The sequence below is a fragment of the Podarcis raffonei genome, chromosome 2 (genome assembly GCF_027172205.1).
Source record: "Podarcis raffonei isolate rPodRaf1 chromosome 2, rPodRaf1.pri, whole genome shotgun sequence".
Taxonomy (NCBI): domain Eukaryota; kingdom Metazoa; phylum Chordata; class Lepidosauria; order Squamata; family Lacertidae; genus Podarcis; species Podarcis raffonei.
In genome coordinates this window covers 29,547,407-29,564,302 of record NC_070603.1, presented here as the reverse complement: position 1 = coordinate 29,564,302, position 16,896 = coordinate 29,547,407, and the positions used below count along the sequence as shown (strand labels likewise).

Sequence of the window (16,896 nt, the reverse complement as noted above, 5' to 3'; positions counted from 1 at the left end):
ATGGCAGAGCAGTGGTGGCAGAGCCAAAGAGTGCCCCTACTTCACCAGAGTGCATCTCAACAGTCATGTGCTCAAAAGAGGGCTGGTTTTTAGCACATGGCCTGAGAGAGGCTGGTTCTGGATGAGAAGGTTCTGCTCTGTCAACTTAGGCAGGGATTCCTCTTTTCTGCCTACAGGCTCTTAGCAAGCTGAAGTAAAGATGATAGAAATCGGCTTGCTTTGGAGAAAAAAGAAAAGGCGAATGAACAAGAGACAGATTGCCTATGTGCACTTGAAGCCTTCTCTATCCAGCACAGCTCAGCTTTTTGAGGTTAAGAGAATAGTGCCATCTGGTGGCACCTGTGCTACAGCTGGCTTTTAAGACATCCTCCAAAGGTGAAAATCACATGATTGTCGGCAAAGCAGGGCCAGCCTTGCCATTTGGCAGTGAGGCAATACAGCTCAAGTGGCAGGTGCCTGGTTGTATGCTTTGGTTGTGGGGACAGAGCTGTGCATGCCACATAGTTTGCCAGGTTTCTCCATAACTACCCTACAGAGAACACTTTCCTACCGCTAGTACTGAAATAAAATTCAGGTGCCAGCCCAGTCAGCTTCTGTACATGGTCTTGGGGGGGGGTGCCATGTTGCCCTTTGCCTCAGGTAGCAAAAAGTACTGGGTGGCAAAGTCACCACAAGTTGAACTTTTTCAGAGGGTTGTTTTGGAGTGTGTTTTTTTTTAGCATGGTGACAGGTCCCTGTGAATTCTCATTCACGGACTGGAGTCCTTAATTGCTATTCATATCTGGGAAATCTACACAAAGGGCAATGGCCATGTAACTTCAGTCTTGGTCTTGAGAGGATTCAAAAGACCATGGTTGATTTCCACTGCAGCATACAACATCCATGTTAAAGGATTTGTGGGGTGGTGTAAGAGAATAATCATGCTAACTGGTTACAAGAAAGGATGGACATGACAGAGAAATTGCTATGCTCCCATAGGGATGTTTCAAGGGGTCTGAGAAATCTATTTGTCTCTCCTCGTGGAACTTATAACCTTAGCAAGAGAAACACTGGACAGAGCAAATCTGTCTTCTGGAATTTACTAGAAATGACAACGCCACTGGAGCAGCCCTCTTGCTTCCAGCCATCTGAAGCTTCGCATATACATTGTTTGTTGCCATGGAAATGTGCTACCATAAAGACGATTGAAAATAGCAAACATTTCATTAAGAACCATCACTTTGAATAATGCATCTGAATTCAGAAGATGCCAAGATGTTAGAATTCAAGCTACGGCTCTAAATCGCATTAGAAAATATTGCAAAGCTCAGACATATAATGTTCCTGCTGGTTACTAATGCTAGCCTTCTCTCAAGCTCCATTGCAACTGTAGGGCTTGGGCCACTCTCCAAGATAAACCCTGCATAATCAGTTATATAATGCAGCTGTATTATTTGTGTCTGAAAGGGGCATTGGCCTAGAAATTAGCTAACTGCAAAGATCAAACGTTGCACAGAGAGAATCAGAGGATTAGTACAAGGGTAAATGCCTGCACAAAATGGCAGCACTCCCCACCTTTCTACACATTCCTACTGAATAGTGTGTACGGTGCTTTTACTAGTTGCCAGAGTTCTGGTTTGTAAGGTTCATCCCCGCAAATTCAAAAGCACCCTGAAGCCAGCAAGTGGACCAGCCATGCTGACTGAGGATGATGCGAATTAGAGTCCAACAACATCTAAAGGGCCACCACAGGTTCTCCATCTTTGCACTAGAGCAGGGATCAGCAACCTTTTTCAGCCGTGGGCCAGTCCACCATCCCTCAGACCTTGTGGTGGGCTGGACTATTTTTTTGGGGGGGGGGAATGAACGAATTCCTATGCCCCACAAATAACCCAGAGATGCATTTTAAATAAAAAGACACATTCTACTCATGTAAAAACATGCTGATTCCTGGACCGTCCATTTTTCTTTTTGGGGGGAATGAATTCCTATGCCCCACAAATAACCCAAGATGCATTTTAAATAAAAGCACACATTCTACTCATGTAAAATCACCAGGCAGGCCCCACAAATAACCCAGAGAGGCATTTTAAATAAAAAGACACATTCTACTCATGTAAAAACATGCTGATTCCTGGACCGTCCACGGGCCGGATTGAGAAGGCGATTGGGCCAGATCCGGCCCCTGGGCCTTAGTTTACCTACCCCTGCACTAGAGCAACTCAGCACGGATTCATGCAAAAAGGGTAACATGACCAACACATGAAGGTAATCTGGATAAGATGGTAGTTTGGTATTGTTGTCTCTGAAGTGGTAGAAGATCAAGGATTAGAATCATAGAATCATAGAGTTGGAAGAGACCACAAGGGCCATCGAATCCAACCCCCTGCCAAGCAGGAAACACCATCAGAGCACTCCTGACATATGGTTGTCAAGCCTCTGCTTAAAGACCTCCAAAGAAGGAGACTCCACCACACTCCTTGGCAGCAAATTCCACTGTCGAACAGCTCTTACTGTCAGGAAGTTCTTCCTAATGTTTAGGTGGAATCTTCTTTCTTGTAGTTTGGAACCATTGCTCCGTGTCCGCTTCTCTGGAGCAGCAGAAAACAACCTTTCTCCCTCCTCTATGTGACATCCTTTTATATATTTGAACATGGCTATCATATCACCCCTTAACCTCCTCTTCTCCAGGCTAAACATGCCCAGCTCCCTTAGCCGTTCCTCATAAGGCATCGTTTCCAGGCCTTTGACCATTTTGGTTGCCCTCCTCTGGACACGTTCCAGTTTGTCAGTGTCCTCCTTGAACTGTGGTGCCCAGAACTGGACACAGTACTCCAGGTGAGGTCTGACCAGAGCAGAATACAGTGGCACTATTACTTCCCTTGATCTAGATGCTATACTCCTATTGATGCAGCCCAGAATTGCATTGGCTTTTTTAGCTGCTGCGTCACACTGTTGGCTCATGTCAAGTTTGTGGTCAACCAAGACCCCTAGATCCTTTTCACATGTACTGCTCTCAAGCCAGGTGTCACCCATCTTGTATTTGTGCCTCTAATTTTTTTTGCCCAAGTGCAATACTTTACATTTCTCCCTGTTAAAATTCATCTTGTTTGTTTTGGCCCAGTTCTCTAATCTGTCAAGGTCATTTTGAAGTGTGATCCTGTCCTCTGGGGTGTTAGCCACCCCTCCCAGTTTGGTGTCATCTGCAAATTTGATCAGGGTGCCCTTGAGTCCATCATCCAAGTCATTGATAAAGATGTTGAATAAGACCGGGCCCAAGACAGAACCCTGTGGCACCCCACTAGTCACTCTTCTCCAGGATGAAGAGGAACCATTGATGAGCACCCTTTGGGTTCGGTCAGTCAGCCAGTTACAAATCCACTGAGTGGTAGCATAGTCAAGACCTCATTTTACCAGCTTCTTTACAAGAATATCATGGGGCACCTTGTCAAATGCCTTGCTGAAATCAAGGTAGGCTACATCCACTGCGTTCCCTTCATCTACCAGGGTTGTAATTCTGTCAAAAAATGAGATCAGGTTAGTCTGACATGACTTATTTTTCAGAAATCCATGCTGACTATTGGTGATCACAGCATTCCTTTCTAGGTGCTCACAGACTGTTTGCTTAATGATCTGCTCCAGAATCTTCCCTGGTATTGATGTCAGACTGACTGGGCGGTAATTATTTGGGTCCTCTCTTTCCCCCTTTTTGAAAATAGGGACAACATTTGCCCTCCTCCAGTCTGCCGGGACTTCGCCTGTTCTCCAGGAATTCTCAAAGATGACTGCCAGTGGTTCTGAGATCACATCTGCCAGTTCTTTTAATACTCTTGGATGCAGTTCATCTGGCCCTGGAGACTTGAATACATTTAGACTAGCCAAATATTCTTGTACTATCTCCTTAGTTATTCTGGGCTGTGTTTCCTCTGCTGAATCATTTGCTCCAAATTCTTCAGGTCAAGCATTGTTTTCTTTATCGGAGAAGACTGAGGCAAAGAAGGCATTGAGGAGTTCAGCCCTTTCTGTGTCCCCTGTTTGCATTTCACCATCTTCTCCTCTGAGTGACCCCACTGTTTCTTTGTTCTTCCTTTTGCTATGAACATACCCATAAAAGCCTTTTTTGTTGCTTTTAACCTCTCTAGCAAGCCTGAGTTCATTCTGTGCTTTAGCTTTTCTGACTTTGTGTCTACACGTGCTGGCTATTTGTTTGAATTCCTCTTTGGTGGTTTCCCCCCTTTTCCATTTTTTGTACACATCCTTTTTTAATCTTAACTCAGTTAAAAGTTCTTTAGATAGCCACCCTGGCTTCTTTAGGCACCTTCCATGTTTCCGTCTCATTGGTATTGCCTGAAGTTGTGCTTTTACTATCTCCCTCTTAACAAACTCCCAGCCATCATGAACTCCCTTTCCTTTTAGTATTACTGTCCATGGAATTTCACCCAGCACTTCCCTAAGTTTTATGAAGTCGGCTTTCTTAAAGTCAATAAATTGAGTCCTAGTATGCTTGGCTGCTCCTTTCGGCTGCATAGTAAACTTCAGAAGAGCATGATCATTCGCGCCTAATGATCCTTCCACTTCTACCCCACTAACCAGGTCATCAACATTGGTTAGGACCAGATCTAAAATGGCTGTTCCTCTTGTTGCTTCTCCCACTTTCTGGACAATGAAGTTGTCTGCAAGGCCAGTGAGGAATCTGTTTGACCTTATGCTCTTGGCTGAGTTTGACATCCAACAAATATCCGGGTAATTGAAGTCCCCCATTACTACTATCTCCCTTCCTTTTGCATGCTTGGCCATCTGTTCCAGGAAGGCATCATCTATGTCCTCCGTTTGGCTTGGGGATCTATAGTAAACTCCCACAATGAGGTCACTGTTATTCTTCTCTCCCTTAATTTTGACCCAAATGCTCTCACTTTGGCTTTGAGGTTCTAAATCTTGGATCTCTTCACAGGTATACACATCCCTGACGTATAACGCCACTCCTCCTCCTTTCTTGTCTGGTCTGTTTCTCTGAAATAGATTGTATCCCTCCATTATTACATTCCAATCGTGGGACTTATCCCACCAGGTTTCAGTGATGCCTATTATGTCATATTTAGTTTGCTGTACCAAGAGCTCAAGCTCATCTTGTTTATTTCCCATGCTTTGCGCATTAGTGTACAGAAATTGAAGTCCATTAATCATTCCCCCGTGTATCTTATTTAAGGATTTTTTCCTCCCACCACTAGGTCTGCGTGCTGTTTGCTCCATTTGGTCTATGACATTTGGATGATCATCTTCATCAATTGATAGACTCCTACCTTCAGGAGCACTGTCTCCCTCCCCCACATTAGTCAGTTTAAAGCCCTCCTGATGAGGTTTCTGAGATTTTTGGCAAAAACATTCCTCCCAACCGTTGTGAGGTGCAGCCCATCACTTGCCAGAAGTCCATCTTCAAGAAACTGCAGTCCATGATCTAAGAATCCAAACCGTTTCTGTTTACACCATTTGCGAAGCCAGCTGTTCACTTCCACTATTTTTCCCTCTCTCCCTGGGCCACGTCATTCAACTGGGAGGACAGCATACCAGCTTCGTATAGGTACATGCATGCAGTCACACCTCTTCCAAAGAGCAGGAATGGGCAGTGTGGCCTCACAGTTTTGTGGAACAACAAATCCTTGAACTCAGGATGCAGTCAGGAATGAACTTTGAACACCGCCCTTTGACATCTAGCATTAGCAGTTAGTATGCCTGCTATGAGGGACGCGGGTGGCGCTATGGGTTAAACCACAGAGCCTAGAAGGTCGGCGGTTCAAATCCCCGCAACGGGGTGAGCTCCCGTTGCTCGGTCCCTGCTCCTGCTAACCTAGCAGTTCGAAAGCACGCCAGTGCAAGTAGATAAATAGGTACCGCTCCAGCGGGAAGGTAAACGGCGTTTCCGTGCACTGCTCTGGTTCGCCAGAAGCGGCTTAGTCATGCTGGCCACATAACCTGGAAGCTGTACGCCGGCTCCCTCGGCCAATAAAGCGAGATGAGTGCCGCAACCCCAGAGTCAGTCACGACTGGACCTAATGGTCAGGGGTCCCTTTACCTTTACCTTTATGCCTGCTATGAGCAAACATTTTGGAGCTATTACCTAATAGTGGCCCTAAGAGAGACCATCTATTAAATGCAAAGTCAGGTTAATGTAATCACAATAACATGCATGTGTATGCAGTTTATAAATGCACACACACACAGCAAGTGAGAAACCAAGATTATTCATGTTAGTGCTTCCAAGCTTTGCATAATTAGAACGGATAACAGCCCTGAACACTGTTTGATCGCTGAATTTCATCAACAATGCAAATAAATTACGGTACTCAGGCTTCTTTCAGGAAAACCTTATGCCTGCAGTCCTGTGCATAATTATTTGAAGTCCCACTAAACTTCATGGGACTTGTCTAAGCTAAATTACACAAGGTTAGGTTATATCACCCAGGGAATTTCTGACAAAGCAGAAAGGGCATATTTGCATGAGGAAGCCCAGCCGAATGCAGTAAATTTTACTACTAAATACACAGTCACTGCTATTGCAGATTCACGTAAATAAACACTTTCGTTCAAGGGCAGACTATTGGATCTGGGCATGTAACTGTCCCAAGTTATCTTGCATATTCCAGCCAGTTGCACCTTACCAGGATCAACTACCTCCATTCTGGATTTGGTAATGACAACGCAACAGATTACAGACTATCATAGTAGGTTATTTGCACCTCATTTATGTGGATTTTAAATATCTTCCTAGAAAGTGACTTGTTGGGGGAGACAGGGACTGGGACTGGCAGTACTGAATTCCACCATCAGTAACCATGCTGTCATTTCTTACAAGCATGGATAGCAAGCAAGAAGATAATCACCTCCTTTCTCCCACTCTGCACAAGACTGTTTATTTCCTACTGAATCTGGGCAGAGCAGCATTCTGAGGCCCGTTTGCAAAGAGAATAAATCCCTCCTACTCCTCATTTGAAACAAGAGCTCTTTCTAGAAATGCTTTCCCACACTGGATTTCACATGATTAAATACTTAAAAGCCTGGGTGTTCATGCAGAGCTGGAGCTGTGATTAACACCGCGACTGGCCCTGCCATACGCCACACCAGGATGCAGATGTAGAGGTGCTTCTCTGAGGAGTTTCCAAGCATAGCGGGTAAGCAAAAGTGCAAACAGAGAGGGCAGCCATTTGCACAAAGCACTTGGGTGACAAGACCCATCAAACAGCAGAACAGTTTAATAGGACTAATTTTTTTGCTTTCCAAAAGGATGGGACCTTGAGCCCAGTGTCTCTGAAAAGTATTACGACATTTTTTTCCTAAGCAGAAAATTATTAATGGTCTTCTGAACATGTGTAGAACATCCCCATGTCATGGAAAGCAGTATTTTTAATTTTAAAAACCAGTATTCAGTTATTTGGACATATGCAGGATGCCTCCGTCACAAATGCACTTTATAAGTAACTCCATCTGCTCCTATTTTTCCCTCCCAAACTGAAGGGGGAAAGCAGGAGGAATGTGCATTAGCTTTTCCTTCTCTGACAAAGTCTAGGGAAGAGCTGTAACTCAGTGGAGGAAGAGCATCTGTTTTGCCTAGGATCCCATCTAATCTCTGGGATTTCCAGGTAGGGTTGGGGGGGAAAACCCTGCCTGAAATCTTGGAGAGCCACTGCCAGTCACTACTGAGCTAGATGGACCAATGATCTGATCTGATAACAGGCAGCTTCATAGAATCATAGAGTTGGAAGAGACCACAAGGGCCATCGAGTCCAACCCCCTGCCAAGCAGGAAACACCATCAGAGCACTCCTGACATATGGTTGTCAAGCCTCTGCTTAAAGACCTGCTTAAAGAAGGAGACTCCACCACACTCCTTGGCAGCAAATTCCACTGTCGAACAGCTCTTACTGTCAGGAAGTTCTTCCTAATGTTTAGGTGGAATCTTCTTTCTTGTAGTTTGGAACCATTGCTCCGTGTCCGCTTCTCTGGAGCAGCAGAAAACAACCTTTCTCCCTCCTCTATGTGACATCCTTTTATATATTTGAACATGGCTATCATATCACCCCTTAACCTCCTCTTCTCCAGGCTAAACATGCCCAGCTCCCTTAGCCGTTCCTCATAAGGCATCGTTTCCAGGCCTTTGACCATTTTGATTGCCCTCCTCTGGACACGTTCCAGTTTGTCAGTGTCCTTCTTGAACTGTGGTGCCCAGAACTGGACACAGTACTCCAGGTGAGGTCTGACCAGAGCAGAATACAGTGGCACTATTACTTCCCTTGATCTAGATGCTATACTCCTATTGATGCAGCCCAGAATTGCATTGGCTTTTTTAGCTGCCGCGTCACACTGTTGGCTCATGTCAAGTTTGTGGTCAACCAAGACTCCTAGATCCTTTTCACATGTACTGCTCTCAAGCCAGGTATATATAGCTTCCTATATATGTTCTTCTGCTTTATCTGTGGCTACAAGGCCTAGTCTGTTGGGAGCTGCCTGCCGTCCACAGTTGGAACACGAGCTTAAAGTGAGGCCACTCCTCTCTCACTCTCCTTCCACTCCCTTTTACATCACCTGCTGTGGTTAGCAGAAGGAACGCACAACACAGTTACCGATCTGACACAATTACAGTTCAGTAATTTAACAGGAAACCTACAGATTTCAAAAGCAACTTACTTGGGATACACGGTTAGGATCTCGAGTCCTTTGCAGCGTTAGCACCCGAGTGGCACACATTTCCCAAGCCACCCAAATCCTCTGGGAGGCTCACTCTATATGCAAATAGAACAACACATGGGGTAAACAAGCTTATATGGGTCAGGTGTGTGTGGAATATTTATGCAGGAAAGCCCTTTACCCAGCGTATCTGAATCTCCTTTCCAATACAAAGACATTGGGAGTTGGAGAAAAATCCAATCTTGTATTATGGCTTTAGCCAGGCTAGCTGCAAATAACAAAAGCGGGGGCCATGGAAAGGGGTGACAGGTCTGCTTTCAATGATCTTCCTGTGACTTCACAAGTTTCATTCATTCCCATATTAATGCAAACATTAGGGAGAATAGGAAAAGATGTAAAAGCAAGGCAGTTATGAGGATCGAGCAAGCGTCAGCTTGAGTGTGCATTATCAATACTTTTTTGTACCAGGTTAGGTTTTACTTGAAGCTATCTGAACAATGCAAAAAGATAAATTGAATTCCAGGCACCCACATAAAATAGACTTTGGGAATAAAACAACAACAACAAAGGATGTCTGCTTCTGCCAAAGACAATTCACTGCAACATACACCTTGGCTGAAATACAGCACTTTGTGACCTGCACGTAGGACATAATAATTCAGACAGCAAGTGGCTTCAGGTATTGTTAGGACTTAAGCCTAGGCCTGATCACAGGTGTACCTGGTAGACAATAGCAAGGAAGACTCTGTGAAAGGGCAGCAGATCTGCAATGGTCTCAAACACAGGCTCAGAACCCGCCAAATTCTCTTTACAGGCATGTATACTCCAGAAACCGAGGAAAATTTTAGACTGGGCAGATGGATTTTTACAATACAGCTGCCTCTGCCCACCAAGTTACAAATGTGTTATGCTTCACACCCAGCAGCAATAAAAAAAACCTCTGGAGAAGTAATAAAGGGCAAAAGGTAACTAACAACTGGTGAAGAGACATTTGCTTTTAACAAAGTCCCCAGAGTGCTATTGCTGTACCACAGCACTCTGCTGCTGCAGGCAACATAGCTACTTTTCCAGAATTACAGTTGTGCGTCTTTAGATTAAGTAAAACTAATCTGCTGTGTTAAGGAAATAATAGAAGTGAAATGGTTTAGGCAATTGCAACAGGACTTGTATAAATACTTATTAATAGCTAGGGGCTGTGTCCCTGCTCGCTTCACTCATCAATCCCCCCACCTTAAGCTCAAGGTTCCCCTCCCCATCACATGCAACTACAAAACTTGCTTTTCACCTTCCCAAACCCCATTTCTGAATCCACCGCTCTCCTCTGTCACGCAGCCCTGTTTTGCACCCATGTTCATCTTCATCCCCATACTTCCCCACCCTTGTGTGTAACACCCCCCCCCCAAACCACTTCCATGGTAACCTCCTGCAACTAACTCCTCCCACCCACTGCAACTGCTAAATACCCTTTTTAACCTTCCGCCCAGTTAGGAAGCCAACCCACCCTCCCTTCCTGTTTTGCAGACCCTTTCATGCCCCTGCTTTAATCTTCATCCCCATTCAGGTGCCTTCTACTCCCTCCTTTTTTTGCAACCCATTTTCACATCAACCCCCCTTTTCCTACCTCCTCCTCTTTTTTCAACTCGCCCTTGCACACAGATAACCATCTTCATGACTCCTCCTCTCGTTCTGCAAACCTTTTTGGGATGGTGTATGTTACTACATCTTTTAAGATGTATGAAACCGTCAGAGAAAGCCTGCCAAGTTTGCTCAGTTAAGAGAAGGTTAAGTTCAGATTGCAGGTGTTGTACATATATGGGTGTTTGCTCGTTAATAAAACACCTGTTCTAAATTACTACATTAAATCTGGAGCTTCCAGTTGACTTAACTCGTGGTACCAGGGGTGAAATACATGATCTGAAGGAACTTTGAAATATTTGAGGGCTCCACATATGTTTATCTCTCTCACATATGGCAGCTGCAGAGTAGAAGAGGGAGAATTTTGAGTACAGCAAGAAAGGAGGGACACTGAAAAGAGGGGGAACTGGCTGTTTTAAACAATGCTTTGAGTAATGCGTGGTGAAGGGAAAGTGAGAGGGGAAATGCTCTCAGCTACCTCCCACCTTCCTGCGTGTCTTCCTACTTTACAACCAGTTCAGATGGTGGCAAACAGGTCAGCTGACTCCTCCTTAGTGTTGCCCCTTGTAGAACTCAGCAGGGAAGATGATGGGGACACCATTAGAATTAGTTGGGTTTGGCTGTCATTGGCTCTGGCTCAATCTACTGTTGAGCACCCTGCCTCCTGCCCTACCAGTCCAACACTGGTGCAGACAATACTGGACTAGATGAACTAGTGGTCTAACTTTGTATATAAGGCAGCTTCCCGTGTTACCAATGGTGAATAATGCAGGGCCAAGAATGCAACCAACAGGGGTCTCCTATGCAGGCAAGCGTAGCTTTAGCAGAGAACAGAGGGGGTAAAAATCACTGCTAGGCAGACATCTTACAAATCAGCTGGATTTACTGTTAAAATACATTGGCAAGAACTGGGATACCACCCAGAGGTCATATCTCAGGCACAAGTAAAGAAACAGGTTAAAAAAAATATTTTTTCTTAAAAAGGGGGAGAGGGGATCCCTCCCCAACCCACATACAGATTAGTGTTCGTTTTATTTTAAGTCTCTTGTGGACCACGACAGGCACATTTCTGTTGCTGTTCGTGATCACTGGCTCTGTCCTTGCAGGGCTGTTGGTACCAGTGCAGCCGCTACTTGGCTGCTAGCAGCTGCTTACGCTGTTGCTCCAAAAGGGCCTCTAGGTGGTCTGCCCTCTTCACGGCCGCCTGAAAAGAGAAGATAATTCAGTTCAGGGGAGAAATATGTATAGCGGTGAAAGGATGTAAGAGGAAAACAGAAGAATTTGCAATGCAAGGATGTAATTGCAAAAGTTAACAGAAGCTAATAAAATGAATGCAAATCAAAATTATTCTGATCGTTAAGGAATCACTTTTAAAACAGCAAGGTAAAAATTGTTCAAGGTCTCACTTTTATTGTTGAATTTAATGGGGGGGGCAGAGAACAGGAAATAGTTACAAGTTAAATTGCAGGGAAATGATTTGGAATGATGGGACAGAAGTGGTTAAAAAGGGTGAGCGTAAGCTCCATGTGGCATTGCAAAAGGAGGAATGTTTTACAAGATTGTGTAGGTGTTAATCTAATCACAGTCAGGATTTATCACATTTAGGAAATGGATTCTAATATATGTTGGAGAGGATGTATAGAAACAAGTAATTGGAGATATCCATGGCAAAGTTGTCCTAAAATCCTGGAGACATGGAGGAAAATGTTAAATATCATTAAACAAATTATGGGAACTAATCTAATAAAAAACATGCTGATTAATTCATTTAATTAATTAAACCGACTTTTAAAAAACCATTAATAATCTCTTAACAAGTACAAAGGTGTTGGTGATAAGATCCCAAAAATGTGATAAGGAGTTAGCAATTAAAAAACGGGGATCTTGAAACTGCATTAACATGCAGAAACTAACTAGCCACATGAAAATCAAAGAGAACTGAGAAAGTTTTATTCTATCTTGGGAAAAAATCAATGACCAGTTTACTGAAGTGTTTTATTTATGGATTTCTGGAACATTGTGCAAACACATGTGCACTGTCATATTGATCCAATTGATCCTTCAAAATTAATAAATAAATAAATGTTAATACTGCTTTTTATTATCAACCTACAGCAATTGTTGTTTTGGTTAATGTTTCCTAGCAAAGAGTTCACACATTCAATTAAATTGCACGCTGGATGGAATAATACTTTCCCCCATTCTTCTTCTAAACTAATTTGCTGCTCAAGTCTTGCAGTGGAGTGGCTCCTCTGTGGCGGATGGCTACAATCATGTTGGATTGAACATTAACCAGATAATACCAAAATTACAAATTCAAATAGCTTTATTCATCTTATTCCCTTGAACATTACAAAATTAACAGCAGTAGCAGGAAAAATAACAACAAAACGAAACACAGGCTAGAATCCAATGCTGTCATTGCTCATATGGAACAGCTTTTGTTCTAGAAGACATCTCTACTAATGTGAGAGGAGGGAAGGAAATTTTCTCCAACTCTCCTTTCACCCCACACATGCCATCTTCTGCTCTGTTCTGGAGGGTCTAGAAAAGCCTCTAGAACAGATTTTTGAAGAGCTCCAATGGGAAATACCCCACCCCTCAAGTTTTCAGGCATCCACTGGATCAAAAGCCATTATACAAGTGGAGCGGCAAGACTGAATTCCACTCTCGATCTCGCTAGCCAGCTACCTTTGGTTTGCTCTTGATCTTTCTTACTGCCTGCAGAAGTCAGAGGATTAATTTATTTTCTAGGGCTTTGGCCTCTCCTCAGTAGTTTCGTTCAAGAAGGAGTTGGTGCCATGAGCATTTTGTAATTCTTTTGCAAACTGTGACTCGGCAGCCAGCCAGTGCCTTCAATGTCTCTTCCCCTAGTGAGCCCAGGGCTAGCTCTGCCATGTCACAATCTCCACCTGCGTCCTTGGATCCCATGAATTAAAACCACCATCGTTTTCCTCACTTTGTCTTATTCTCTGCATCAATGGTGACAAGGATAAGCAGGTTTGCAGCTCTCACCTCATGTAGTTTTCGAAGGCTGTTCACTGCTTCCTCTTTCTTCACAATTGCTGTCTTCACTCTACAGAGAAGAAAGCGAAAGGAGACTGAGACCCAGGGTCATACACTTATGGTACCCTTGATGTTCTGCTGTCATGTTGGAAGCTGGGGAAGAAGAGGAAGATGTTCCTGCTTCTCCAAGGACAATACCTGCCTCCTCACTTTGGCTTCTCTAGAAGATCTCACATGGCAATATAAGCCCTTTCCCGACATTCAGTGGTGAATGGTGCCCCCAAATGAAGACAGATTTAAGTAGACTGTTTAAACATGTAGTAACTCCAAACATGCAGTCTCTGTACATGTGACTGGGCACCCTGCAAAAAGGCTGGGGTTTCTTTAGGCAAAATGTGATGCTGGGGGTTGGGGGGTTGGGTGTGTGTGTGTTAAAAATAGATCGAGTTATACATGGGTCTTTCTGCTCTCAGAATAGCAGTAAGAGATTATACAAATGTCTGAAAAATGACTGGGGTGCAGGTTTCTTTTTAGAGACAGCAACAAATGAAGAACCACCCTGAGATCATATGATGAAAGGCAGTATATAAATCCAAGGAATAAATAAAATAAAATATGGGACAGGTGACATTTGAAACTACTGGTTAGTGCTGCAAAAATAGATCATTTTGCTTACTCTGCTGTCTAAGATCTTGAAGATCCAGATTAACGGTAGTAAATCTTTAAGCAAAAAAGACAAGCAACTCAACCTATTGCGTTCACATGCAGTCTAGGTCCAAGGGACGAACCAAAGCTACAGGGACAGATCAGTGCTGACTTGAGATAGTGAAGAGGAATTTGTGCTACTGAAAGTCTCAGAAGAAGTGGTGGGACACAATATAGGTTTTTTCAGTAGTCAGGGACAGCAAGACCTCAGAACCAAGCACAGGTCTCTAACCTTCCCTCCTCATGACTTTCAGATGCAAAATACGTCATCAGCTTATTGGTGCCAACTTGCATAAGATTATACAGGTCACAATTCAGCTTGTTGTGGTGCAGAACTGCAGTTATCTAGGCATAGAATGTTAGCTCCCTGATTAGCTACACAGCCCTGTCACATCACCACTTGACAGTTTTGCACCTTGGCAGGGCTGCCACACTAAAACTGACAAGAGCTTCTGCCTTGGGCGTGCACCTTGGCAGGGCTGCCACACTAAAACTGACAAGAGCTTCTGCCTTGGGCGTGCATGGCAGAAAAGACAACCGCAAGCGTCATTTGGGATATGCCAGCCCAGGTTGCTGCAGCATTGTTCTAGGTCAGACCTGAACTCAACTACAGCAAGTGAGATCAATCCTCACCTTTTATGCACTTCTTCCAGCTCCTCCTCTTTGTCCCTCCTCACTCTGTCCAGTTCCAAGCGTTGCCGGGCACGAAGCTCAGCCATTTCTGTCTTGAGCCGCTTGTTCTCCTCCTCTGTGCTCACCAGCCGATCTGCAAATTCCTGCCGGATGACCTCAGAGAGGCTGCTGCGCTCCTGACTTAGCTGATCCGCTACCTGTTACAGCAAGCAGAGAGGGGGAAGAGTATGTGACATATTGATGTCACTTTCCAGATATGCAAGAGATAAAGTCAGAGAGAAGGCTGCCATACTCAAGCTGCCATCCAAGGTCTGTCTAATTCTTTATTCTGCAGTTTACACCAGCAGAATTTACAGGTCCTTAAACCTTATCCAAAGACAAGAACCCACACACCTCTCCCATACTCATCACATCAGGGTCTCTGGGATTCCTCCCTACCTTCCCTTTCTCCCCTGGATTTGGAGAGGAACCTGTCTGAGCAGAAAAAGCTTACTAGGAAGTCACCGCTTGCCTTCTCTGTGATACACCCACCTTTCGGATAGCCTCTGTCTCCTGTTCCTTCTGCCGCAGCAGACCTCGCAGGTGAAAAATCTCGCCTTCTGCCTCTGAGAGCCGTCCCTTCATCTCGTTGCAGCGCTCTTGGAGTTTACGTTCTGAGTGTTCCATTTCTTGCAGCTCTGCTTCATATTTGTCCCGCAATCTCTTTATTCTGAATAGAGAATGAGAAGAGCTCCTGACTGCCTGCTCAAGCTGGAGCAGACCCCCCAGTTTTATCAGGAGGCCTTTGAGGCATAATACAGCTCTTAAGACCATTTTTATGAATGAGGTGACTGTAGAGAAGGGTTCTCAAGCTTTCTGCCCACTGGGGCCACTTGAGAGGGCTGAAAATTACTGAGGTCTAGAAGTCACAAAATATTGGTGGAAGGGTAGAATTGGTTTGGAGTTCATATCCTGCAGCATTGCTTTACAAATTTGCCAAAGCACAAATGAAGTGTTCTGATCTTCTGGCACTCTGAACAAAGTGTGTTTGTGTGTAAAGGCAAGCCAGTCCTGAGAAAGTTCGTTCTGACTTTCAGCTTCCAAAAACACAGAGGTAAGTGCCTTCAATGACTGATAAAGGCACTGTGGGCCATCTATAACATGCACCAGTTCTAATGAATACCTGGAGCTATGAGAAAAATAAAAAAGGCAAGGTAGCAAATATGTGGGTTCAAGGACCTAGTCACAAAGGAATACCAGCAATCCCACCTGTAAAGTCAGGATTATTACCTGTTGCTTCAAATGGCCGGTGATTCAAGGAAAGCAAAATATGCAGATACACACCACCTGACTAGGCCAACTACTTGCTTGTGTGGTTGAGGGTCACAATACCTCGAGGACCACATCTCCTCATATGAACCAACCCAGACCTTGCAATCATCACCTGAGGTCCTTCTTTGTGTGCTTCCTTCATGCAAGGACCAGAGGGTGGAAACACAAGAATGGGCCTTTTCTGTGGTGGCTCCCAACTTGCCGAATGCTCTCCCCAGGGAGGCTTTCCTGGAGCCTTCATTACATTTCTTTAGGAGCCAGGCAAAAACATTCCTCTTCTCCCAGGCCTGTGGCTAATTAAACAATCTATGGTCTTTTAAACTATGTGTGGAGGGGTTATTGCTTTTGTTCATTACTATGGTGTGTGTGTGTGTAGCAAACTGCCCTGTGATCCTCAGATGAAGGGCAGTATAGAAATTTTAATAACAACAACAACCCTGCACAAAGTCCGCACTGAGAACCCAGCTTATAAAAAGCTTGAGCCAAAATGCAGAAGGCCATTTAGGGAACAATGGGAATGCAATTATTTTTGACCTTCATACATAACTGATTTACCTGTTCTCTGTGGCTCTCTCACACTCTTCCTTAGCAGAGGACATGTCAGCTTCTAGCCTCTGAATGACCAGTTCAATCTCCTTGTCCCTCTCCTTCCGCACTTCTTCCCTCAGCTCTCGCTCCCGAGTGAGCAGCCAGGCCTCCTGAAGGCAATACAAGAGAGCCCAGGTAAAGTTTAATCGGGGCAACCAAGGTAAAGCGAGAGGGCAGCTTAAAAGGGGAACTACAACATTACCTCCTTCTTTAGGTAGTTGGCCTCCCAGGCCTGCTTCTCCATCTCCAGCTGCACCTTCAAGGCCTGCACCTCTGCCTTGAGGAAGGAGGAAAGAGTACAGTGAGGCGGGGATCAGGGACAAAGGAGAGAGAGGGGCTGACCCCTCAATCTCTTCCCCTT

The 16,896-nt window shown here is 44.5% G+C and overlaps 1 protein-coding gene across 11 annotated transcripts in view; it reads right to left on the bottom strand.

The window, feature by feature from the left end:
- Positions 1-11,155: 11,155 nt before the first annotated feature.
- Positions 11,156-16,896, bottom strand: part of CEP131 (centrosomal protein 131) — a 29,344-nt gene continuing 23,603 nt past the window's right edge. For 10 of the 11 annotated variants that reach the window (XM_053375498.1, XM_053375497.1, XM_053375490.1 and 7 more), the window contains 6 exons: positions 16,738-16,812; positions 16,503-16,645; positions 15,168-15,345; positions 14,637-14,833; positions 13,308-13,368; positions 11,156-11,496 (listed from right to left, as the gene is read on the bottom strand). In XM_053375498.1, coding sequence (XP_053231473.1) covers positions 11,422-11,496; positions 13,308-13,368; positions 14,637-14,833; positions 15,168-15,345; positions 16,503-16,645; positions 16,738-16,812 — 729 coding nt within the window. In that variant the 3' untranslated portion in view covers positions 11,156-11,421. The remainder of the gene's footprint in view (positions 11,497-13,307; positions 13,369-14,636; positions 14,834-15,167; positions 15,346-16,502; positions 16,646-16,737; positions 16,813-16,896) is intronic. The other variant, XM_053375499.1, reaches the window with a different exon arrangement.